Genomic DNA, 25,099 nt, shown 5'->3' with positions numbered 1-25,099 from the left:
GGAAGGTTTAGGTGTCAAATCCATCTAAGAGTGCAAAAAAAAAACAGTTTCCACTATGTGCAGATATGTGCCAAGATTGCCCTTTTCGTGGTCATCCTCTGAGACTTGAGATTCCTTCTCACCCTTCTTGAGCTACTAGTTAATTACAAGCATACTAATCTTGAAAAGTAGAGATCAGGTATGTCGTCCAAAGCACCAAAGTTTGTGTGTAGCAGTGGTAAGCTTGACTGTAAGTCTCAAGCAAAATTTATAATTCTGATGTGGAGGCGGGCAGACACAAGTTCTCCCGATGGAATTCTTAATTCAGACGCTGGGGACAACATTGAATTGGACTAGCCATGCCTTTCCTCATAGACTAGAAACTGGACAAAACCAGGCTCAAATTTGTCCATGCCATGTATGTCTGGTATGACCAAAACCTACGCTCACAAGAGTGCAATAAAAGGAGGCAGGCTGACGTTGATAATGAAGATACATAGTTCATCACGTCCGTACAATAATCGTTGCATGCCCTCTGTATCATACCCCTGCTGGTGGACCATCACATTTTCCCAGCTTGCAGATCCAACATAGAATCAAATTTTTTGGAACCGAAACACAAGAAGCCAGGAGCTTTGAGGTGGTTGCCTGAGACCTCTAATGAGATGTTCGACTGTTTACAAAGTTCTACTACCCAACAAAGAACGCCGAGATGAAGGTTCGGGATAGCCAGCTACAACCTCCGTGGCCTTTTGCTATAATCAACACCACAGATTCCTTCTTGTGTCACTGAAAAGGGAGCTGAAACCGATGGAAGCGAAGGCGACTTGAACATGTAAGCATGCCTCTGGTTGTTCTCCCAATAAAGAATCAACCTGTTTGTGCAAGCATGTGACCAGCTTTCACCTGCCCATGTTTCAGCTAATAATAAGAACAAACACAAGATACAAGAACCTTAAAGCTAGAGTGCAAGCAGTAATCGAATGCCAAACACAGACAACTATGAAAGTATGAAATGAGCTTGATTCAGACCCCTAGGCCAAATCAAAGGCAACTCTAATTTTTTTGCATTTCACAGGCATTCAAATCCAAAATGGCCATTGTGCACTGGAATAGATTAACCCAACTTCGCAATTTGAAACCGAGTTACAAACTCGAATTTTATCAAGCGTTTTTCACACGTCTGCTACCAACTGAGTTTGAATCGAACATTGGCTAAGTGTAGACCTAAATGATCATCTCGTACTTAAGCCTTACACACTAAAGAAAAAGCTTTGAAAATTTCCATTTACATTACAGTATCTTAGTATTAAAACACCTCTGTTACAGAGGCTTTACATTTAATGGGAATTTCCATGTACATTACATTATCTTAGTATTAAAACACCTCTGTTACAGAGGCTTTACAAGGCCATCGACAACCGACTCGCTTTAAGACAGGAAAGCACCTAGCATGTAATAATTAATTTTCAGAACAAGAAAGAACCTTAAGAATATCTTTCCTTACCTAGGGCAGGGACCAACTTAGAAATTCCTCCAGTGAACTTTGTGGTAACCTGATTCACAAGTACTACCTGCAATGGTGTGGTTGAGAAATATCAGAGACAAAGTCTGTCTTCTTATGGCCACCTTCCTAATTCGAACGACTGTCAACATTTGGGTTGCGGATTAGTACCTTATCTAAGATATCTAGAACTTTAATATGGATAATTAAAGAAATAATCTTATCCTGAGTAGAATTTCATTAAATCAATGCAGGAAGAACTTTGCAAATGTGAACACACTACAGCATCCTCTTCTTTGAAGGTTTGAGATTTCCCTAGACATGATAAGGTTAACTGGTAAACTCAACTTATCTCTGCACACACATCAATGTCCTCCAATACATACACAAGTACATACAATTGTCCACCCACGTAGCACAAATACCCCACACACAGAGAGAAAAACCTCACAATTGAGCATGTTGTCACGCATAACACAGCCCAAATATCAAGGACTAAAGCTTGACATACCGCAACCTCAAACAACTCCGAAAGCCGCATAAGTTTTTGTCCCATGCTACTCAGAAGTCGTGTCCGCAAAGCCATATCTTCAAAACCATGTCGAAAATGGAAGGTTACACTATCAATAACCACAAGTTTGACCTGATGAATAGTGAAAAGAAGATGCTTAACGTCAAAAAGCCCGCAGAAGATGATAGAAAAAATCACCTTATCATGCCACATGCAGCAGTTTCATATACCTGATATTAGAATAGTGCTAGCTGACTAGAAGAAATGGTACACCATTAAGTTTATCGATCTGAATTTCAAATTTTTCTAAACTTGGTGTTAGAGTTGAAGGTTTAGAGACAAAAAGAGGCATGGAGATTGCTGCAGATAAGTGTTTAATTCTCGAAACAAGGAAGAGGCAGAGAAGGCTAGGCACATAGCAATTGGAAATCATCATCGACATCTGCAGTGGAGAGATTTGGAGGATCATAATTGACTTCTCCAGCGGAGAGTGTAGGAGAAAACAGTTCATGGACACATTCCCATCCCTTCCAACTTACAATGGTGTAAATCTTCTCCTCTCATGTTTTGCCTCGGTGCCGTACCCCTTTTTTTTCCATATAGTGAAAAGACAAATTTTTAGGGTCAGAATGCTCTATTCACTTCATCATAGATCTTACAACCAGACATCAGAGGTAGAGGTACACAATTACACAGATATCACTCATTGAAGGAAAAGAGCGATTCTGATACATGTAAGCAAATCAAAATGAAAGCACTGCATAAAACAGTAATTAAGAGACCAATTGAGGCAAAATGTTAGTAAACAACCTCTTTATGTTCCTCAAGAAACTTCTCAAGTTGATTCACAATGGCAATCTGCTCTGTAGAGTCACAAATTCGAAAGTAGTATATTTTTGAAAGGAAGGTATCCACATTGAAGGAATCTTCTGAATTGAAGCTCAACCCATCAACAGAGCATAGCCGCGCCACACATGCTTGGGCCATTTGCAATGCACGTTCAACCATGAAGCTGCCTTCTGTATCTGTCCACAAGACACAATGCTCAGAACAAGTCTAATCAGTAGAAAAGACAGGAATCTCCTCTTGGACAAGCAGCAGGAGTTTCTGGCGGGACCTATATACACAGCACTTCCTCCAATTCCATCAGCCTCCTTGGGTATCTGCACATTGATTGCTAACTGCATACTGAAAGGATAAACATATAAGCATCTCTCTAATCTTGAAAACATATAGCTAAATTCAGCAGATACCGACCCAAACTGCGTTTTACCAATACCTGGTGCACCACCTGAAATAAAAATTGCAATATAAGAGGCATGAGCTGATAACCTCCCCGTTACCCCCGTCACTATATGGCACAAGATCCCTCACCAGGGGGATCTAGGGCCCAAATTAGGGGGCGCAGAGCGGCTTTAATCTCCCCGCCGTCCGATTGCCCAGGTGAACTAGGAATCAACTAAGGGGTGAACCAGGGAGTGAACACCTGCCGTGCCCACATAGTCCCCCGGCACACCATAGCATGGTGGTAGGGCTTTCATGTAGGAACCATGAAGTCCCAGGTTCAACCCCACACCATGTGAGGGGGGTGAACTGGGAATGAATTAGGGGCACCATTTTTGGTACCTAGTTCACCGCCTAGTACACCCTAGTTCACCTTGGAGATTGGACAGCAGAGATCAAAGCCGCACCACGCCACCTAATTTGGGCCCACCGTGACGAGTCCGTTACCCTTCCTTCTTAAAAGACCTTACAGATTTCTGTTACTTCTTGCAAGCATATTCCTCCGCCTAATAAAGAGTCCAGCTCTGCACAGGACGTGCTTATACGTTTCCTTGTTTTCTCAATGCAAAGCAAGTCCCATGCCGTTTTGGCACCTGAATGGACGTCACAAATATATAAGTGCGAAAAGCCATTTTGTGACTTAAAGACAAGAGAGCACAAAGCAAGAATGCCATAACTTTTCATAGAACATCTTCATTCACAGGGACACATGCATACAAAGTTGACAGGTGCACATGCTATTCAACAAATGTGCAGGAAATGATTTATATTGATTTTCAAATGCTGAATTCTAAGAGTTGTGCAAACTATGCTGCATCTGTATTTTTTAAGCAGGTTATAAGACTTAATTCGGAAGCCAATTTCCAAATGAGTGGTCGGATTCATTTCAAAGCACAATGAGCATTCTCTAATAATCAAAATAACGACAGCTTGACTTACAGATTTAGCATATTATACCTTGCAGAAGTCAGGGAAGGTCAACAAAATCTTACAATGTACGGTAATGACCTTGCGCAAATGACTGCAGTTAGCATTTCCAACTTTTGGATTTCTCTTAGTACATGCGAGCAGACTTGCAAATTTCCCCAGCCAACAAAGCAGCAAATGAGCTGGATGTTGCACCCAGTCATACACAAGGCTTGATACAGCATGCAACATTGTCGCAGGCAGCAACTAATAGATGCAGTCAAGCTCGGTTGCCACGCTACTCAGATGCAATTCTTAGCTTGATAAACCTCACTTAAGAAAGTGCAAAAGATGCGGTTTTCAATCTGCCACCTGTTTTGATGTCTTTTGGCCAAATTTGTTCAAATTTTTCCAAATCTAAGCTTGAGGATATGTTTCCTTTTGTATGCACTACTGATCTAGAAAATTTTCGATCAAGCTATCACTATAGAACATGGATTGCGATTTATGTTTGGAGGTCAAATTGACTTTTCTTGGTACCATCGGGATCAACATGCTTATTAGATGTTATGGTATTAGAAATTTTTGGATTTGGACCTCTGGCTTGAAAATTAGGTCAATTTTAGCACTTGCTCACAATCCTTGACAATTTTGTGCTTTTGACTTGGTTTTTGACGTCCAAATTCAATTTTGAAAAGACCACTAGGCTCCTTGTGACCTGCTCTAGCTATGATATAAGTTTAGTATCAATCTGTGACAAGGGGACATGGATCGCGATCCATGTCCCCTTGTGTCAAAAGGTGATGAAACTTGGCACACAGCTTGCCCTTGGTCCACTGATGCTAGCTATGTGGTTTTTGTGTGGTTTGAACTTGATTAGGTCAATCAATAGTCAATCCCTAGGTGTGTTTGGTGGTTTTTTACTTTGAACTGTTTTTGGCCTTTTTGACCCACTCTTTGAACTTTTTTGACGATCCCTCCTTTAGGAAGTTTTGATCACAATGGTCTTTGCTACAGGTTGGTATAGTTTCTAACCGAAAATTCCTGTGAGGGACATAAATCGCGATCCATGTTTGGTGACCTCTGGACTTGGGATTTGGTAAGTTGATAGCTTATGATGTTTGTAGCCTGCTCCCCAAAAAAAATTTGAATTTGGATCAATTTTGCTCAACCAAAAGTGAATTCTCCAGTCTGCTATGACAATTTTGACAATATTCTGTTTTTGGCTCTTTTGACCACTTTTTACAACTTTTTTGCAAATGCTTCTTTTGGTAAAAAATGTTTGTCTTTACTGCTGCTCAAATCTCAGCCAAAGATCTTGATGGGAGACATGGATCACGATCCATGTTCCATCAGATCTGAACACCAAATTTGGCCTGCTAATTACTTGCAGTATCAGTAGTATACTCCAGGACTTATTTTTAGATTTGGACAACTTTTTGTTCATCATAAGCAAGTTTTTCTGTCTGCCTTGCAATTTTTGACTAGTTTCTATGTTTGGCTATTTTAACCAACTTTTTTCAGTTTTTTGCTATATGCCTTTCAGAAAGTTGTTCCAAATGATATCAACTTACCTACTGGTCAAATTTTAGCTCCAGATGATCAAGGGGGATATGGATCGCGATCCATCTTTGACCACATTTGAACATGAAATTTTGGTCAATTGTATGCTTGCACTCTGTGGATGTCAGATTTTCACTTATTTTTGGATTTGAATCTCAAAAAGTTGAAAAGCTTCAAATTTTGGTCAATTTCCAAGATTTTGTGTCTTTTGCCCAATTTCTTGATTTGAGCAAGTTTTCAACGTCAATTTCTCACCAAAGGTATATATTCAGTGATTTGAAACCACATTGGACCCAATGGTATCACTTCCTGCTCAAAAAGTCATAGGGGGACATGAATCGTGATCCATGTTCCTGCATCAAACTGCATGAAACTTTACAGATTGCTTCTAAAGAGTCTACTAATACCCTTGATCAACAAATTTTTGATTTGGATCACTTTTCAGATCCCTATCGTCAAATTTTCAAAATTTCAAAGTTATGGTCATTTTTGCCAAAATATGGTTTTCAACAGTTTTTGCCCTAGTCTTTCAGCCCAAATTTAATAGTGGTAGTTTTTACTTACCTTACTCCTAAGTATTGAAATGAAACCATGAATAAAAACAAACAGAACGGTACAAATTAATGTCGAAACGAAAAATAGTACAGCACTCTGAAAGGAATGAAAAATCCGAAGAATAAAATGCTTTTGGCTATCTCACTCACAGTCCTCTTTACCTTGAGAATAGATCTAGCAAGTCCTTGACTTCTATACTCTACCAAGCACTAAACCCGGTGTCTAGCCGCTTCACTGCCAAAGTGTAAATAAAATAAAAAGACAAATCTTCGGAAAAGAACGCTCTAAATACGCACTAGATCACTCAACATCTAAGGATCATTCCTCGACAACGGCGCCAATGTTAGCGAGTCGCCGCGAGAGACGTCTGTAGCATAGCTATCTAGCACTAACATAATGTCAATACTCAGGGAAGTGACTGACTCGGATGGGGCACGAAGACTCTTTGAGGTTATCAATCTCAAGAAGTGAACCTAACAAGCTGACATTGATACCAGCTCAACACGCAATCACCACTCAATGATCAGAAAATCTATTTGTCCTTTCTTACCACTTTCGGTCATCACACCATTTCAGCACTCAAACGAAGTCAAAATGCAACGAAACTTAAAGAGGAGGTCTATAACACCCCTAGGGGTACTATCCTACCAAGTCTGGTCACAATCTAACAAGGTACCAAAATCACGATCCATAATGAAAAAGGTCTTGAAAACTGCAACAGAACTATCTAGAAAGATCGCCCTACGGTTTAGGAACACTCTCATATGGTCGGAGCGTCAAAAAACAGTGATTTAAATACTCAAATCTGAAGATTAGACTCACTAACGCATAGTTGCGAACCTCAACAAAACTGACAATGCTTAAGACTTAATTGAAAGAGCAAAGAAAGAGGAACGCAATGCAAGTCTCGGAATTGAAAAAAAAAAAACCCAATCATTAGTTAAGATGATTACAAGTTGGAGCTTCGTAGTCACTTGAGCGTACGTACAACAGAGCTTCTTTTTCTTCTCCCAAAGATAAGCCTTTCTTTCACATTAAAGTTATTGACCTTTATACCTAAGGCTTTCTAAATGGCCAATGGCCGGCTCACATGGACTTTTACAAATGTCATGGCAAAATTACAACTCAAGAAATTGACTTGCTACTCTGGAATCAAGATTTACATACAATATGATGATGCTAAAAAGGAGTATGCTTGAAGTGAGCACAGATGGGAGTTTATAATCTAGAACTGCAGTGCTTGAAGTGCTCTACCGGCCTGTCTTTACGGCTCGTCGATTAGAGCTACGATGAAAAAATTATGACAGTGAAGTTTGAGTCAACTGCAGATTCGTACCGGATTGGGCAACAGCTGAGGGGACAGAAATGAAGTGAATGCATGGGCCTGAAGTGCTCACTTTGTATAGCGCATCAGTCTTTTCAGATCAGTGATCGTACGGTTACCAAGATATTGCCAAATTAAATTTCATCGGGACCGATTTCCTATCAGTCTAGTTGCCTCGGTCGGGGTGTCATCTGGGAGTTTTGAGCTTCAGCCAGGTTTTGGAATGCAATAGAATAAATGCTCGAGGAGAATCTTGTCCAAAATGTCATTACTTACAATGCATTGGTAGCTGGGTATGTTCGGTAGGCAAAAATGTACCTCTATACTACTTTGGTCAACATTTATGGAAGCTCGGAGAAGTTTAAACCGAATGCGAAGGGAAGGCCTTTCGCCATATGCAATCACCTATACTGACATCTTGAGGGCATGTGGCACTATTCAAGACCTTGGTTATTATGTACGCCAAATTTGGTGCCTTTTCTATCATTGCCTTGGTCAACATGTAACCAAATGTGGTGCCACTACAAGGGCCGGCCGCCCAAGGCAAATGAGGCAGTGGCCGCCCAAATTAAAGAGCCAATGGCCGCCCGCTTAAAAAAGGGGTAAGCGAGTGTGAAGGCGAGGGAAAATAAGAAGAAGAGATGGCGCGCAGGCAACGGCAGTGCAGGGAGGAAGGAGGAGAGTCGTAGCTCCTGAGGGGGCGCTTAGATAAGCAAGGCCAAGAAGCGGGATATGCTCAGAAGCTCGGGGCGCCCATGTTCGATACCAACCGCGTCAAAAACGGTGCAACTGCCTCACCGGCCTGCCACGTCATAGGCACAATTCCCATGCCACGTCAATGACGGCGCCGTCACTTCAAAAAAGAAAGAAGGGAGCATTGCAAAATAAAGGAATGAAGGACATGGACGTAATGAGGGTTACGAAGAAGAAAAAAGAAGTGGCATGAGGCATCGAGGAGGAGGAAAAAGGAGACTCAACTCGTGAGGCTTGAGCAGGAAAGAAGGAGACTCGCTCTCTCTGGTGCATGAGCGAGGAGAAGCAAGACTCTCTTTCTCTTGTTCTCAGACGAGCATGGGAGGGAAGGGATTCTGTCTCTCGTGCTTAAGCAAGGAAGAAGGGGAGACTCTCTCTCTCTCTCTCTCTCTCTCTCTCTCTCTCTCTCTCTCTCTCTCTCTCTCTCTCTCTCTCTCTCTCTCTCTCTCTCTCTCTCTCTCTCTCTCGGGACTTTGAAGCAAGAAAAGGGTATTGTGGGGAGATTGAGGAGAAAAAAGGGAACTCAACAAGCTGTGGCATAGGCAAGACAGGCAATCTCTCTCTCTCTCTCTCTCTCTCTCTCTCTCTCTCTCTCTCTCTCTCTCTCTCTCTCTCTCTCTCTCTCTCTCTCTCTCTCTCTCTCTCTCTCTCTCTCTCCTTTTTGAAGCAAGAAAAGGGTATTTGTGGGGAGATTGAGGAGAAAAAAGGGAACTCAACAAGCTGTGGCATAGGCAAGACAGGCAATCTCTCTCTCTCTCTCTCTCTCTCTCTCTCTCTCTCTCTCTCTCTCTCTCAGCCCCCCCCCTCCAGCCTCCCCCTCACGCAGCCCCTCCCTCCCCCTCACGCAGCCCCTCCTCGCTCCCCATCACGCAGCCATCTCTCTCTCTCTCTCACGCAGCCTCCACGCCTTCACGCAGCCTCCACGCCTTCACGCAGCCCCAGCCTCCTCTCTCTCGCAGCCCCCCTCCAGCCTCCCCCTCACGCAGCCCCTCCTCGCTCCCCATCACGCAGCCATCTCTCTCTCTCTCTCAGGCAGCCTCTCTCTCTCTCTCTCTCTCTCTCTCTCTCTCTCTCTCTCTCTCTCTCTCTCTCTCACACACACACACACACACACACACGGATACATACCCACACACACACTACACACATACACGCATACACACACGTACTCCCTCTCTTCCCCTTCTCCCCTCTTCTTCACAATATGAAGAGAGGGTAGTTACGAAGACAACCATGTCTTCCCCCATCATCAAGACGCCGACATCGACAATGAAGACAACCTTCATGCTCACGAACAAGAGGCTTGCACAATTGGAGAAGGACATGAAAGAATGGCGGATGGAGAGAGAGATATGGAGGGAGGAGAAAGCCACCTTCATCAAGCTATGGAACGAAGAGAAGGAGGACATGAGATCGGAAATCCAAAATCTCAAAGAGGAGAAGGAGAGAAGGGAACGGGAGAACGAGAAGGAGAGGGAGAGATGGAGGAAAGAGCAAGAAGCGATGAAGGCACAAATCGATCTCCTTCATGCTTCCATCACATCCCTCACCCCCGAGGAAGGAGAGATTAAAGAGGAGGCTAAGGAAGCCCTCAAGGAGGAGATCACCAAAGCCCTCACCGCAAGCATTGAGAACAAATTAGAGGCCACCAAAGAAGGATGGGTCGAAGTGGTCAAAAAGAACATCAAGAAGGTAGCAAGAGAGGAAGCCCAAAAAGATGAGGTACTCATCGTACACACAACCATCGAGGAGGAGAAGATGCGACAAGCTCGCCGTCTCAATGTGCGAGTGACCGGCATCAAAGAAGAAGAAGGGTCTACACCCGAGAGCGATGGGAAAGCTTTATGCAAGAAAGTGGGATACAAGGAAGAAGAGATCCCTTTCTCCAAAGTTTGGAGAGCCGGCAAAGATCCAAAGAAGAGAGCTCTCATCCTCCAATTCGCCTCCGAGGAGTCTCGAACTTCTTTCCTCCGAAAGAGGGTCATCTTGAGAGGGCTAGAAGGCCCCCCGATTTATCTTGATGATGACCTCACAAAGATGCAACAAGATCACCATCGCGCGTGCATGCCTAGAGTCCACCAAGCCCGCAAAGAAGGGAAGAAGGCAGTATATCGAGATGGTAGGGTTATCATTGATGGCAAGACCATCGCATAGGGACTCGCGGCCTGTGGGACACACGAGGAGATTCATGTCACGGTTTGGAATTGCAATGGAGACCTATGGACACACCCAGAGAGACTTGAGGAGGTGATGAGAGGTCGAGACATCATTCTACTTACAGAGACACACGAGAGCCCAGAGAGAGGGTTACCACGGATACATGGATTCCAGTGGGAGTCTCTACATCGGGGATGTATGCGCCAGCACACCACTCGCGGCTCAAGAGGAGTGGCCATACTCTTTAGACAGGGGCTTCACAGCAGACTACAGATTGTTGCCCGGGACCCACAGGCCCGCTACATGTGGATTCGCCTCGAGCTCTCACGAGACAGGATCGTCTACATTGCCCTTTGCTACTTTGCTCCCACAGGCTCCAGATTCGCCCCTATTGAGCAGGAGTCACCGTACGCATGCCTCACGGAGGAGATTATGGAGTACTCCACACTGGGTGAAGTCTTCCTTATGGGAGACTTCAATGCTCGTACGCGCAGGGAGCAGTGTGAGGCATATGACCACGAGGGACCAGAGGCACTACACACTCTAGATGAGGAGGCTACTATGAGAGATACAGCAGACAGAGCTCCAGTCACAGCCTACGGACGACATCTACTTCGACTTGGCTCCCAGCACCGTCTCGTTATCTATAACGGGATGGTCCAATGGCCCACCTCAGGGGGCCTGACTTGTATGCCACATGGAGTTGTAGAGGGAGGGGGGAGTACAGTCGACTATATTCTGGGACCCAGGGAGGCTACACACCTTATCACATCCTTCACCATTCCACCCATACCCATCGGAGCCGACCACACATACCTCTCTTTCTCCATCACCGGAGATACCATTTCACACAGCTCCACAGCACACACTCCACACACCACCATCCATTTCACACATGAGCTAGCCTCTCTTTACTCGGCCGAGGTCAAGCATGGCCTATGCCTCCTCCACCCATCCACACCACTCTCAGTTCTCACATCACATATCTCTTCCGTTCTCCACACTTCAGCTATTAGCTCTTTTCCACACACCACTCACACAGGACGCACTCCCCCCCCCCGGGACTATGCCTCAGAACCGCTGGTATGATGATGAGTGCAGAGAGCTATACCGACGCCTCCGTGCACGGCGAGCCTTAGGAGAGATCACAGAGAGAGAGGCCAGACGGCATATGAAGACGCTGACACGCCAAAAGCGGCGAGCATTCGAAGAGGCACAGGAGCTTGAGCTATACCGCCTATTCATGAGCATGGATAGCGCGACGGCATGGCGCACCCTGCGCGAGCCACGTCCGACTACAGCTATTGAGGATCCACAGATATGGCATGATTATGCAGAGCGACTTTATGAGGTGCCAGGGCAGCCTCCTATCCCACAGCCACACGAGCCACGCCCCACGTGCTCCTCCTTCTTTACAGCAGAGATGGTAGAGAGGGCCATACGCCGCATGCAGCACAGACGATCAGCTGACCATACTGGATTACAGAGTGAGCACATCATTTATGCGGCCTCCACTATAGCCCCGTTGATTGCACATGTCTTCAACCGGGCTATAGGGGAGGGCTTCCCAGAGGAGTGGACATAGCACACCATAGTGCCTATCCACAAATCTGGCGACACCCTGGACCCAGGGAACTACAGGACTATCATGATTGGCCACACGATGGCCAAGCTATATGGAGCAGTACTTGAGGCACAGCTCAGCTGCTACGCAGAGATCGAGGGTTTACGAGCTCCAAGCCAGGCAGGTTTCAGACGAGCTTTCTCCACCACTGATCACATCTTCGTTCTGCGCTGCCTCATTGATGGGGCAAAGGCACGGAAGAAGAGGCTTTACTGCTGCTTTGTGGATTTCCGCAAGGCCTTTGACACAGTCCCACGCGAGAGACTCTTCCAGCGCCTTCACAGCATTGGGGTACCAACAGAGATGATTTGGGCCATATATGCTCTCTACGAGAGGGTGACGGGTCGAGTTCGTTGCCCAGGCGGTTTTTCAGAGACCATTGCTAGCACCATTGGTGTTAAGCAAGGATGCCCACTTTCCCCGACACTCTTTGGGCTCTACATCGACGAGATCTCCGACTAAATACTGCGAGCAGGAGGAGAGGGGAGCGACTTGGCAGGTACTCCGGTCCACATCATGTTATATGCTGATGATATTGTGTTGATTTCAGAGTCACCCGAGGGCTTGCAACGCCATCTTGAGGCCTTGGACGAATTCAGCACATACAGGGGGTTGACTGTGAACCTTGGCAAAACCAAGGTTATGATCTTTCACACATCCAGTGCAGTGAGGAGCGTTGCCACCATAACAGCAGCAGGAGGACAGGTTGATGTAGTCACCTCCTATGTCTACCTTGGCATCACATTCACCAGCCTACCAGGACCCTTCACTATGAGGCAGGCTGCTGCTGACAGGCTCACCCGAGGATACGCAGCTCTGGCCATGCTAGAGCGGAGATGCCACCAGGCACACTTTCAGGAGCCCCGCACGAAGGGGTGGCTTTTCGACACCTTAGTCACCCCGGCCTTGATGTACTCGGCGGCAGTATGGGCACCAGGATTGACAGCTGACCAGTGGACACAGCTTGAGAGGCCACAGGTATGTATGATCTCACGCTTGCTCCGCAGCAAGAAGACAGTGCCACATGACATTATTAGAGCCGAGCTCGCCACACCACCTATGGTTGTAGAGGCACTATTCCAGACAGTCTGCTTCATCCAGAGGATGAGAGAGCTACCTCCTGACAGACTTACTCGTAGAGCATTTGAGGCAGCTATACAGCTATCAGAGAGTGGGCATGAGAGAGCATGGTACTCACAGGTCAGAGCATGGTTTGAGGGACACGGTCTTGACATGGAGAGCCTACCACCATTCCAGTACGACCCCGACTCACCATATGTTCACCTCTCTCGCAGTGAGAGGAACTTGGTATTGAGACAGGATCTGTGGCAGCTATACACTAGGAGAGTCTGGGAGTCACCTGGCTTGGGGACGAGGATGTCAGATTACAGAGACCAGTTTCTCACCATATTGTCTGGGGGGTTCATACAGAGACCACGCTACATGGACACATATATGCAACATAGCTCACGGGTGGCGATTGGTCAGCTGAGAGTGGCTTCACACAGGTTAGAGATTGAGATCGGGAGACATACTAGTGTTCCCAGGGAGGAGCGAGTCTGCAGAGCCTGCACAGAGGAGGTGGAGAGTGAGGAGCACTTTGTATGTAGATGCAGAGCATACACTAAGATCAGAGGCAAGTATGAGGCCTTATTCAGAGGACAGCCCACTCTCCGAGAGATCATGGACTCTCGAGATCAGAGACAGCTCGGACGTTTCTTACTAGAGATACAGAGCCATCGGGACACACTACTACAGCCACACACAGCTACACAGACAGAGGGGAGACAGTCGCAGCTCACAGACTTCTTTCAGAGGATTGCCGCCCCTCCCTCACCAGACACCCAGAGGGGAGTGACACTCCCACAGGCGGAGGTGAGCCGAGCTAGACGACGACCACGAGTCACACGCTACAGGGGCGCGAGCTCCCACCACCGACAGATCGAGGAGATCCGAGCCCGGGAGCGCCGTGCCACTGAGGAGCGAGTGGCTCAGATGAGGGCCGACCCGACAGCTTTCATCCGGGTAGCCTTGGCACCAGACCCGCCCATGTACCACATCTTACATCCCCCCATTAGTATAGGATGGAGCTAGATAGCTTGATGCATTCTCATGATTGTACTACCTTGAGCATATAGACATGCATATACCCCTAGAGATAGAGCTCCATCCCTCCTCAGATACTCCACTACCTACATTCAGTTCAGTTTTGTTTCATTTGTCTTTCCGATAGACGGATGACATACACACCATGCACATTTGATTTGTCTCATAGGCCGATTTCGGCCTGACATAGACGTTAAAAATCTTTCTTTCTTTCTTTCTTTCTTTCTCTCTCTCTCTCTCTCTCTCTCTCTCTCTCTCTCTCTCTCTCTCTCTCTCTCTCTCTCTCTCTCTCTCTCTCTCTCTCTCTCTCTCTCTCTCTCTCTCTCTCTCTCTCTCTCTCTCTCTGTGTGTGTGTGTGTGTGTGTGTGTGTGTGTGTGAGCAAGGGAGGAGGAATCAACTATCTGTCTCGTTCTCGGACAAGCAAATAGAACTTCTATTTCTCTTGCTCTCAAACATAGGCTATTGGGAGAAGAATAGGATGCAAAAGGAAAGTAAGCAGGTCTCTCTCTCTCCGAAGTTTGTGCTCTCTCTCTTGGCATGAGGGAGCTCGATCTCTCTCTATATTGAGGGCTTTAAGGCTCTCTCTGCGAACTTGGTGGGCAAGAACAGATGAGATTTTTGGGCGAAGAGCAATCAGAGCTCGAATTTTTGGCAACGCAAGGCAAGAAGGAAGGATCTCAAGGAGAGCTATTAGGAAGAGATTAGTCAAGCAGAGAATGCCACATAGAGATAGTTTGCAGAACATTTGACAATAACTGAAGCATGAAGATTGAGGCAGTGAGCAGAATTAAAGTTTGCAGAATCCAAGGGGCAATTGAAGCAGGTAAAGCGACAGGCAAAAATTTCCATCATCGTCATTAGTCCGAAGATTGATTAATTGTATTATTAAGCCTTGGTGTCGTTAACGACCCGGTTAATCCTATAACATGGGAGCTTATACTCCTAGTTTGCAGATGATCCAAGTGACGGTGTTGTTAACAGCCCGCCTTGGCTAAGGATTAAGTTGTACTCAAAGCATTATTCAATTAATTGATGATTACCGTGATTGCCATAGCCTTTTGCACCTACTGTTCTTATTCTCTCTCACACCTCTCACAGCCAGAGGCCCAGTGCCTTCCTCGCTCACATTTCGAACACATATCCCCCGACACCGTCACACCACAAATCCGAAAGACGAGGCAAACCCCCGAAATGGCTAAGGAAAACATCCACCAAGATAATAATTGCACTGTGTGCTCAAGCACACCATCCAAAACCACAAGAAATGGGTAAGGAAAACCAAGGACTGGAAGACACCGTGCATGGTACTCCATTGTATGGAGCACCGGAAGTCGATTGAAGATAATAACCTAGAAACCCCCTCTAAAAGAGAAGTATCCTCAAAAGTACGCTATGAGGTACCAATTGTCTCAACCCCACATCGGACAGAGCAAACACTATCACTGAAAGCTCAAGAGCTGAAGCTGAGAACTCCACCTGAAATAAAAATTCCCTCTCCCGCTCAATCCTAGGAAAAGAGAATGAGTACCACCAGAAAGAAATCTGAACAACCTGGAGTAAAAATGCTTCCTTTGTAATTGAATAGCAACACCTGAATCTCATAAAGCTTGAGACTCAAAGAGAATCACACTATCGGTAAACTCGGACTGCTAAGAATAGGAAGACGTAAAAGGTTGTCACCTGAGAAACATGTTTGCCAAAGAAGTCGTCGGGGTCCAAAAAGAACCTAGCTACTCAAGCAAACTCCCTGAGATCAAATCAAAATGTCCACCACTTCTTTGCATCTACCAAGATCAACCCTACTGGTACAATCCAATACAATATGCCAGACTACATACAGTCTGGAAAGAGCACATATACTCCCACTGATGTAACTTGCTTCCTTAAAATCACAAAAACTGTCCTTTGTACTTGTGCTATAGAGAACATACCCACAACTGAACAATGCAATCAATATCCAATACACAACATGACTCCAATACTCAAAGGGAGAGTAAAGGAACTGGCTCGGGAAACAAGTCCAAGAAGAACGATGGGGCTAATTTGTAACATGCTAGAAAGCTAGGCAAAAAAACTACAAGGAAAGAACCTGCTATACTAGCCAGCCATGGCCAAATCTGCACAGTTGAATAAGGGTTGCCCCCAAGGTTGGAGCTCTCCAAAGGGATGTATGGAAGAAGCATCCAAATGTTGCTGACTGCGGGAGTAGGAACTAGATGTCCCCACCAATTGTCGACACTACGTGCAAACCTATCATCCAAAGGATCTCGCCAAATCTGCTCTCAATTGTCAAGTAAACTGCCCATTCAAGGTTGCAAACCTATCCCGAAACTAGTGTTGATAGGCTCACAAAAGGGCAAAGGAGTGACCAAATCTATAGGACCAAACTACCACCAGAGAGAGAACATGGAGACAAGAAGGGTCCGCACTCCAACAAAACCTCCTCGAACTATTGTCATTGTTGGCTAAGGGTCTGGCACAACATACTCCACCTCTCAACCTCATCCAAGGAAGTTGGATGATCAAACAAGAAGTGGTTCTGGAGAGAAAAGTATCCCGCTCTGCCTATCAAAGCCAGCTCCAACACATGCACCTGAACTATTGCATACTAGAAGAATAAGAGTCAAGTGAAGCCGGAACTGGAACTTCCATCCTTAGATAGAAAATGAAAAATCATGGAGTATCCTCTGTTTCAAGAAGGAAAGAAATCCCTCTCTATCATCCTCAATCCACAATCTGGTACAAAAGTGCAACTAAATCATCAACCTGCTACCCATCGGATAGGTAGCTCCGGCGACAATTCCAAGATAGATGTGCACTTGCAAAAGGCACAACAAAGCTGCCAATCCATCTTCTCGGAGAAAACACAACCATAGAAGACTCCTCCAGAAGTGATGAGGAAGAGTCGAAACACTTCTCTTTGAAGAAGAAGCTGGAAATGAATAGCTCCCCCTCTGGATTCAACAACCGCATGCATGCTCCCCTTGCGGGAAGGCACGGTAACATGACTCCATCGGTAACATGACTCCATCTGGGGAATCCAAAGCAATCCAGCATTGCTACACATCCTGTGACCTCCATCTAGTTCCCTCGGTGAAGAGAGGTTGGGGTAATCAAGGGTAAAGACGAGGAAGTTGTAGACGAGGATCCAAGGCCTCCACATACCCAAATCTACCCCGAACTTGGAGAAAACAAGAAAAAAACAGCAAGCTTCTTCTCTCTCAATCATGTCCAAAACTGCACCAGATCAACCACATCCAAGCATCTAGGGTGGTCGTAACACCTAGAGCTCTGATACCATGTCAAAGGTGGCAGCAGAAGATGCAATGAAGACAAGAACTCGCTCGTGATCCGGTGGGTACCTCGACTCCAATCTAGAACACCTGCAATGCCAAACACATGAACAAGGCACGCCTGTGGAGAAGAGAGATCACAAAGAGACAGGACATCTAAGAATGTGTGAGAGAGAGAGAGAGAGAGAGAGAGAGAGAGAGAGAGAGAGAGAGAGAGAGAGAGATCTGGGAAATGCTCTCCATGCTGATAACAATCTGCTCATACAAGTGACCAAGGGTGGTCTGGCATAGAACTGACATACCCAATGGATAGACCCGAGGCACACACAACTGCGACTGCTACTGACATTGCCAACTGCTTTTGCACACGAGACTATTGTCATGGTCTCGTCATGGGTTGCGCTAGCCTCTTGTGGAACCGAGGCTTTGGCAGGATCTCCTCCTAGCAAGAAGGTTGATTTGAAGGGAGAAGGAACCGGATCGGGGCTGCCCTAGGGTATGGCTGCCCCATGACGAACATGGATCTGATCCTCTCGTATGCCTGCACCGTGATGGAGGTGCTCTACATCTACATGATCATAGCGCCTCCATGCATCTGCCTCTGGAAGGAGAAACGCAAAGTTGATCCCCTACCTTGCTCATGAGGAAAAACGTTGGGCCTCCATGGGAAAAACGCAGGGCTGAACTGCCCCACTAGCCCTCTGCATCACCTAGGGCTGCCCCCTAGGGGCGCCTATGCTCCCAAGAGCCTGCACACAATTGTACTCCCATAGAGTCCTGCCCTGAGGCCCTCACATATATACCCCCAAGAGACCAGGTTGGCCAGCTGTCCACCAGCCCCCACAACTTGGGAAGTGGGAGAAAATAGGAAAATGACACCAGAGGCCCTGTGGGCTGTAGGAAAAAATACCGGCAAGGCTGGGAAAAATACCCCCAGCCTGCAAGAGCCTAATGAACATGAAACTGAGCCAAAAACCCGAGCTAAACATGGCTAGACACGCCCCGACATGAGAGACCTACCTCACACTGACCGAGCATAGCCACAAAACAGCCCTCACTCCCTAGCACCTGTCCCTGGGAGAAATTGGGACCAACTAGACGAATCCGGAGAGATGCCTAAACGCCAACAATAACTGATACAAAGCACCTCTTATTAGTGAGTTATTAACTTACTAATAAGTGACATTTTAGAAATCATGGGTTTTTATCGACATTGCCCAACTCCATATATACGTGACCCTAGGAGTCACTTCTCGAGCATAAGTCAATACCCTCACTACCAACACCAAGTACCCGTAGAACCTTGGCATCTCTAGCGTTTTTGCACCAAATAAGCCTACAACACCCCATCATCAGCCAGTTTTCAACTCATGACAGTAGATCAGCCAGCGTTTTCAGATTCAGCCCTCTAAATAGCCATCATTTTTTAGTTTTCAACCCATCCTCGACGTCGACCACAGTAAATCAACCCATAGTCTCAACAAACTTACAGATCCCATTCAGCATCCCTCGCATTTTGCATTTTCAACCCTAAGCCTTGTAGATCCAAGCATCAATAGCAAGATCCTATCAGCATCTCAGCACCTAGGACCACAGTATCAACATTTGTGCAATCTAAAGCAAATACCTCACTAGCGATAGTGAGAGGGCCCTTATTCGCGGGTTTGGGACCCCATCTTGTCACGTGCACAACTAACCCTATGCGCATGTGGACAAGTTGTTCCTACTTCTAGGGTTTAGGTAGCCTAGGGAGTGTTCTAGCAACCTTGTGAGCTTGTACGCGGGCCGTGCATGTCCAAGCACTTAGAGTAGCTGCATACCCTCTGATTGCACAACCCATAGCATTAGCATCATGACCCAATACCAAGCATGAGCATGTTCCACTCCATGGATCCCCTCTTAGTCTTATAAGGTCGTTTATTTTATAAGTGACTTTATTATTTGTCAGAAATCAAGGGGGCATTCTCTTGCACTGCTAGACCCACTTGTTGGAGGCTATATAAGGAGTCCCAGGGCGCCTACAAGAAGCACAAGAAGCAGGACACAAGGAGGTACCGCCGACTGCAGCACCTCACGTTCCCAGCGTTTTCTCAAGAAGCACCAAGCCTAGCATTTTTGCAACCATCTGCATCAGCGTTTTGCATCTGAAGGACCAGCGTTTTCAGCCCATTGAACCAGCGTTTTCAGATCAGCCTTACCCTTGTCGTACCGCTCCCGTCAAGTCGTAGATCCTCCCCGCAATTACGCAATTGTTGCAGATCTGTCTGCACTCAGTTTTCAGCCCAAAACAGCCAGCGTTTTTGCATTTCAGCCCTTGCACGCATTGGTGGCAGCAGATCAGCCCCATAGCATCGCAATTCGGGCAGATTCACAGCAAAACACCTGCATTTTCAGTTTTCAGCCTTGACGTCGTCATGGTCGTCAACATCATCGTCGACTCATCGCCATCACTGTCATCGTCATTGTCGTCGTCGTCGTCGTCAAGTACCACAGCATCTAGAAGCATTGTACCAAACTTTGTGCAATCTAAAGCAAATACCTCTCTAGCAATAGAAAGGGAGGCCCTTGGAGGCGGGTTTGGGACCCAATTTGGTGTCGTCTCTTCTCTTTCTCTAGCACTCTCTTGCACACTCACTCACAGTTTGCATTCCACTCTCCTATTTTGGTCTTTGTACATTCTCTCATTAAGTCAAGGAAAGTTCTCCCTTCCCGTCAGTAAGGAACCTTGAGCACCCACTGATCACTCATCCTAAACCATACACCATCATTCACTTCTGCTGCACATTACATTGCTCTTTGGCAGTGTCGGTATCATCACTCAAGGAAAGAAGCACAAGAACCACAATAAATTTTTTTTGTTTGTTGTGGTCACACGTAACCCAAGACTACATGGACGTGTCGATCACTAATCTATGTTTTTGAAGAGTGGCAAGTAACCCAAGCAAGAAGGGCTTGTCCAGCCTCCACTCATTGGGAGCGGACCTTTCACTTAACGGCAGGCCAATCGATGTGAGGTGGGAAAAAGCAACCTTGGTGTGTGCGCAAGACCGCCAAGGGGTGCACCCGTAGGAAAGAGTCGAGCTTGGGTAAGAGAAAAGCCTTCTTAAACGCAGATTGCAATCCAAGAACTCAAGAACTTCACGACCCTCAAAAACTCAAGAACCCCAAGTACCCAAGAGCTTAGTGCATGGTCATCACCCGAAGCGGAATGGATACTTTGCGCGAAGGTGATGAGAGTGGAGTTGGAGAAGACGAAGTTTCTACACTGGAGGATTGTTCCCCGATCCCCCCCCATCCCCATATACACCACGGATTGCACCAAACCCTATGGAGGCTTTGGTCAAGTCGATGATGAAGATGATGCTACAACAAGAGGTGCAACGCGCCACAATGGAAGAAATTAAGGCAGCCATGAAGCTTGAGTGTGATCAAGCACGCATGGCGGTCGAAGAACGAAAGGCAACTATGGAGCTCGAGCGTGAGAAAGCACGCGAAGCTCAATGCATGGGGGCCGAAGAGAAGCGAGCGGCTATGGAGTTAGAGCGAGAGGCGCAGAGAGAGTCAAGACCAACACATGCACGAGTTGGTCCTACAAGTACTCTCCTCGAAGACCGAGCCACTCAAGGAGGTTGACAAGTCATCATGTAGCACAGGTAGAGACGAAGATTCCAACAATCCAGTCACTGAAAAGTTGAGGTTTAGTAAGTATGATGGTAAGATGGATGCATCTGTGATTCATTCTTGGTTGCATCAATTTAATGCTTACTTTGCGACTAACAAGAAAACAAGCAAAAGTAAAGTGTTAATCGTTGTCATGTATCTAGTAGGTGTCAGGTGATGCCATTAATTGGTATCAAGCTTGGCAGGAGTCACAGTTGGCTGAGCATCTTGAGCGTGCCGAGGAAGGCGTACCCCTCTCTTTCACTTGGGTCAACATCCAAGACAAGCACAAGGCTCGCTTCATGCCACCACAATACCTTGATCAGTTAAAAGAAGATTGGCGTGGTCTTAAGCAAAATGGATCCCCTGTTATGTCTTTTTCTAACCGTATTTTGCATATTAGTGTTCAGTTGCGTAAGTCGGATGAGGATCACAAGGAGGCTTTCCTCTTTGGATTAGACGAGTACATCAAGTTTGATGTGCAAAGTTTTCAGGCCTAAGGACTATAATGACGCCATCAAAATCGCCTTAGCACAAGAAATGAAGCACAACAAAGGCAAGCCCAAGGAGAACAAGTCGAGTATTTCTCACGACCAACTGAATGGTAAGTACGGTAAGACCATTGGTAAGCATGACAGTAATTCTTCTCAATCTTCTTCTACACCTCGAGCACAGAATTCTCACAATGATGATAAAGGAAAGGCTAAAACTCAGGACACCCCTAAGTTGACGCCTGATGAAGAACCTGCTCAAGGAATCTTAGGAGGTAGATTAACTCTTGAAGGACAAGCCGAATATGCACGAGACAAAAGATGTTTTTAAGCGTCACACTAAAGGTCACATTAAACGAGATTGTCCTAAGGAAGAACCTAAAGAACCCACAAAAGAACCCACAAAATCCATATTGTCTGTGAATGCACTCAGTGAGAACACTAATGTGTCCGAAGTTTCTCATGATCATGTAGATGAGTCTCTCATGCAAAGTTATGGTCATGTGAATAGTAAACGCATTGTGATCTTGTTTGATTTGGGTAGTATGCATGATGTGATTAGTGACTCTCGTGAGGAGCGCACGTTTAGAAGCTCTTCCCATAGATCCCGTTGTGATCTCTGGATTTGCTCTTGGCATGCACTCTTCCTTCGTGCATGAATGTCCTGATGTGACAGTGATAGTTCAAAATGTCGCTTTTCGTCGTAGATTTGTGGTTTCTCCTCTCAAAGGATGTGATTTGATTTTTGACATCAAGTGGTTTAAGATTATAATCCACGCATTGTCACAAAGTGATGACGTGGCGGACAGCAAAAACCCTAATTTCTGCCAAAAACCCTAAAATTCTTGCAAACCCTAATTTTTGCCAAAAACCCTAAATTCCGGAAATCGCGGAGGCGGATTATTAAAAAAAAAAAAAAAAAATTTGGAAAATGATGAGCGACGCGAATTTTGCTTTTGCTTTTTTTTTATAAAAAAGAGAAAAGACTCTCTAAGAGAGAGAGAGAGCAATTGCTTTTGATTTTAAAAGCTTTTGGGGCTCTGCTTTTGGGCATCCCTTGTAACCTTTAAATTAGTGGTGAGGGCCTCACTTCTCAGAGGATCTGGACGCAGAGTCTGAGAATGAAACCCTAACCGCTCTCTTGTACTTTGATGATTGATTAATACAAAAAGAAATACCGAAAGGGGCGCCAGTCTTTGGGGCCAATATCTCTAGGCACGGAACTCCGCCGGGCCAGTGCAAATCTATTGTGATCTGTGAGTTGTTTTGAAGTGGTTATTTGGTGCTGTCGCGGTTGATTCTTGACTTGGAGTGTCCAAGTTTGTTGCAGTGGTATCAGAGCACGGCCGATTTCTCTTCTACGGGAAATCCGATCTCCGAAAAAAAAATTCCGCGGCACCTATGGCTTCAGGCAATGATCAGTCGACTCCCTCTGCATCTGGAGATGCGGGCTGGGATCACAACGAAGATTCAGGCAGAGAGTATGGCCCGCCTTGGCCTACTTAGGCGGAGTGGCGAGAGATAGAGCGTCGCCAGTTGATCAGCGATGCAACAATGATGATGCTCAATTTTGCCAAGGATCCGAAGATGGCAAAATATATGAACCAGACCTCTTTGAAAGAGGTACAGACAGAGTGACAGAGAACCACAACACCACTCCCGAAACCCGCTCTCAAGAAACCTTCTACCTCCAAGAAAATATACGGAGCAGGAACTGGAGAACGTGGTTGATGCACGGATTGCTCAGCTTTTTGACACGCAAAAGAAAGCCAAAAAGCACGGCAAAAAGCAGAAGAAAGGCACTGACTTCCCGGGATATTTAGGTCGTCGGTCGACATTTGACAAGGCAAAGAAATTAAAGAAGCGCGTCAAGTTTGAAGACCTACCCAGTTCTTCTTCTTCTTCTTCTGACAGTTCTTCTAGCTCCTCGGATTCGAGCGAAGAAGACAGAAAAGGTAAAAAGCGAAGCAAGAAGCAACGCTTTGGAAAGGGCAAGAGAAAGGCAAAGAAGGCTAAATCTCGCCCAGAGACTCACAGTTCTACTGAGGACTCGTCTACAGACAGCTCAGATTCCAATGACGGAAAGTTTTATGCGAACAAGAAGAATTTTTACAAAGCCAACCAGTATGACTCTCTCGAAGATAAAAGCAAGAAAGTCCGAGAGTTTAAGGAAGGTGGCCACTCGATCAAGTTTGATACTTTTCAGGATACTCAGATGCTTCGAAGGCTTTGTCTTTTATACAGCAGTTTGACATCGCTTTCGCGGGAGGACGCTATTCAGAGCACTCCAAGATTCGGAGAGCTGCCTCTTACTTTAAGGGGAATGCCCGTACTTGGTGTTCCACGCTTCTATTAAGCAAGATTGTGCCAGTTACATGGCTGAAATTCAAGAGGCTTTTTATTTCTTCTTGGTTGACTCAAGAGTTTGAGCGAGATATACGAGCTGCTTGGAACCATCTCCGGATGACCAACAGCGATACAGTGAATTCTTATTGTGAAAGATTCTGGAGCTCTTTTCTACCCGCCTCTTCATTCAAGAAGATCTCATTCAGAGAACAGATTGAGCGGTTTACCTTGGGTCTACCTACAGAGATCCGAGACCACTGCTTGGAACAGAAGTCAGCTTCTATTCAGGAGTTGATGAGTCATGCGAAGCGGGGCTTTGCAATTCACTCTGGCAGTCTGACCTACCCCACAGATGAGGCCATGACACAACGAGCCGAACAGACTTCTGGGAATGAAAGTAGAATGAAAAAGAGCAACCCAAAGAAAAAAAAAAAGGATGCACGACCCAAGCTTACTCCTGAGGAGAGAGCTCGCTTCATCAGAGAGGGGAAGTGCTTTGGATGCGGGGAACATGGACATATTTCCGCAAAGTGCCCTGATAAGGCACAGAAAGAACAGAATGATAAAGACGACGACAGGTCTGAGAGTTCGAGAGCAGCTGAGGAATGTGGCAGAAAAGGCAGATAGAAAAGCAGAACTGGTACCACATGGCGTGGGACCTGCACCGAATCTAATGAATGAAAGTACAAACTTTGCCGCTTTCGGGGCAAAGTGAAGGATCAGGAAGCTCTTTTGAAGGAGCCAAGGCCAACTTCTTTTCACTTGGAATTGGCGGCTCGATTTGGAACTACGCCCGGCAGACTGACGCCACAGGCGGAGGTAGTTCGACTGGCACCCGGATGGGATGTTGCCATTACACCGAGCATTGGCAAACTTTGTTTGCAATGACAGGGGTGTTCAGGGCACGTGAGTGACGTTCTACTCGGGATCCCTTGGTACCACAAGAACTACGCCGTGGTTGACTACCGGGCTGAGAAAGCGACTTTGATAAATGAAGGGTTTAGAGATTGTACTTGATGAACTTCAGTTTTCTTACTCATTC

General features: G+C 46.0%; 1 protein-coding gene and 1 pseudogene across 2 annotated transcripts in view; one reads left to right on the top strand and one right to left on the bottom strand.

Moving 5' to 3' along the window:
- Positions 1–273: 273 nt before the first annotated feature.
- RAD51C (RAS associated with diabetes protein 51C) overlaps positions 274–25,099 on the bottom strand; it is a 34,672-nt gene continuing 9,846 nt past the window's right edge. The window contains exons 3-9 of one of the 2 annotated variants that reach the window (XM_086508884.1): positions 3,749–3,871; positions 3,252–3,285; positions 3,112–3,182; positions 2,805–3,019; positions 1,995–2,126; positions 1,487–1,553; positions 274–885 (exon numbers count right to left, since the gene is read on the bottom strand). In XM_086508884.1, coding sequence (XP_086365010.1) covers positions 713–885; positions 1,487–1,553; positions 1,995–2,126; positions 2,805–3,019; positions 3,112–3,182; positions 3,252–3,285; positions 3,749–3,871 — 815 coding nt within the window. In that variant the 3' untranslated portion in view covers positions 274–712. The remainder of the gene's footprint in view (positions 886–1,486; positions 1,554–1,994; positions 2,127–2,804; positions 3,020–3,111; positions 3,183–3,251; positions 3,286–3,748; positions 3,872–25,099) is intronic. The other variant, XM_086508885.1, reaches the window with a different exon arrangement.
- Positions 4,340–14,744, top strand: LOC147461307 (uncharacterized; annotated as a pseudogene).

Source organism: Adiantum capillus-veneris, chromosome 3, assembly GCF_014529385.1.
Source record: "Adiantum capillus-veneris isolate H3 chromosome 3, ASM1452938v2, whole genome shotgun sequence".
NCBI lineage: Eukaryota > Viridiplantae > Streptophyta > Polypodiopsida > Polypodiales > Pteridaceae > Adiantum > Adiantum capillus-veneris.
The sequence above is the reverse complement of the archived record's forward strand: the minus strand, read 5'-3'. Positions and strand labels throughout refer to the sequence as shown.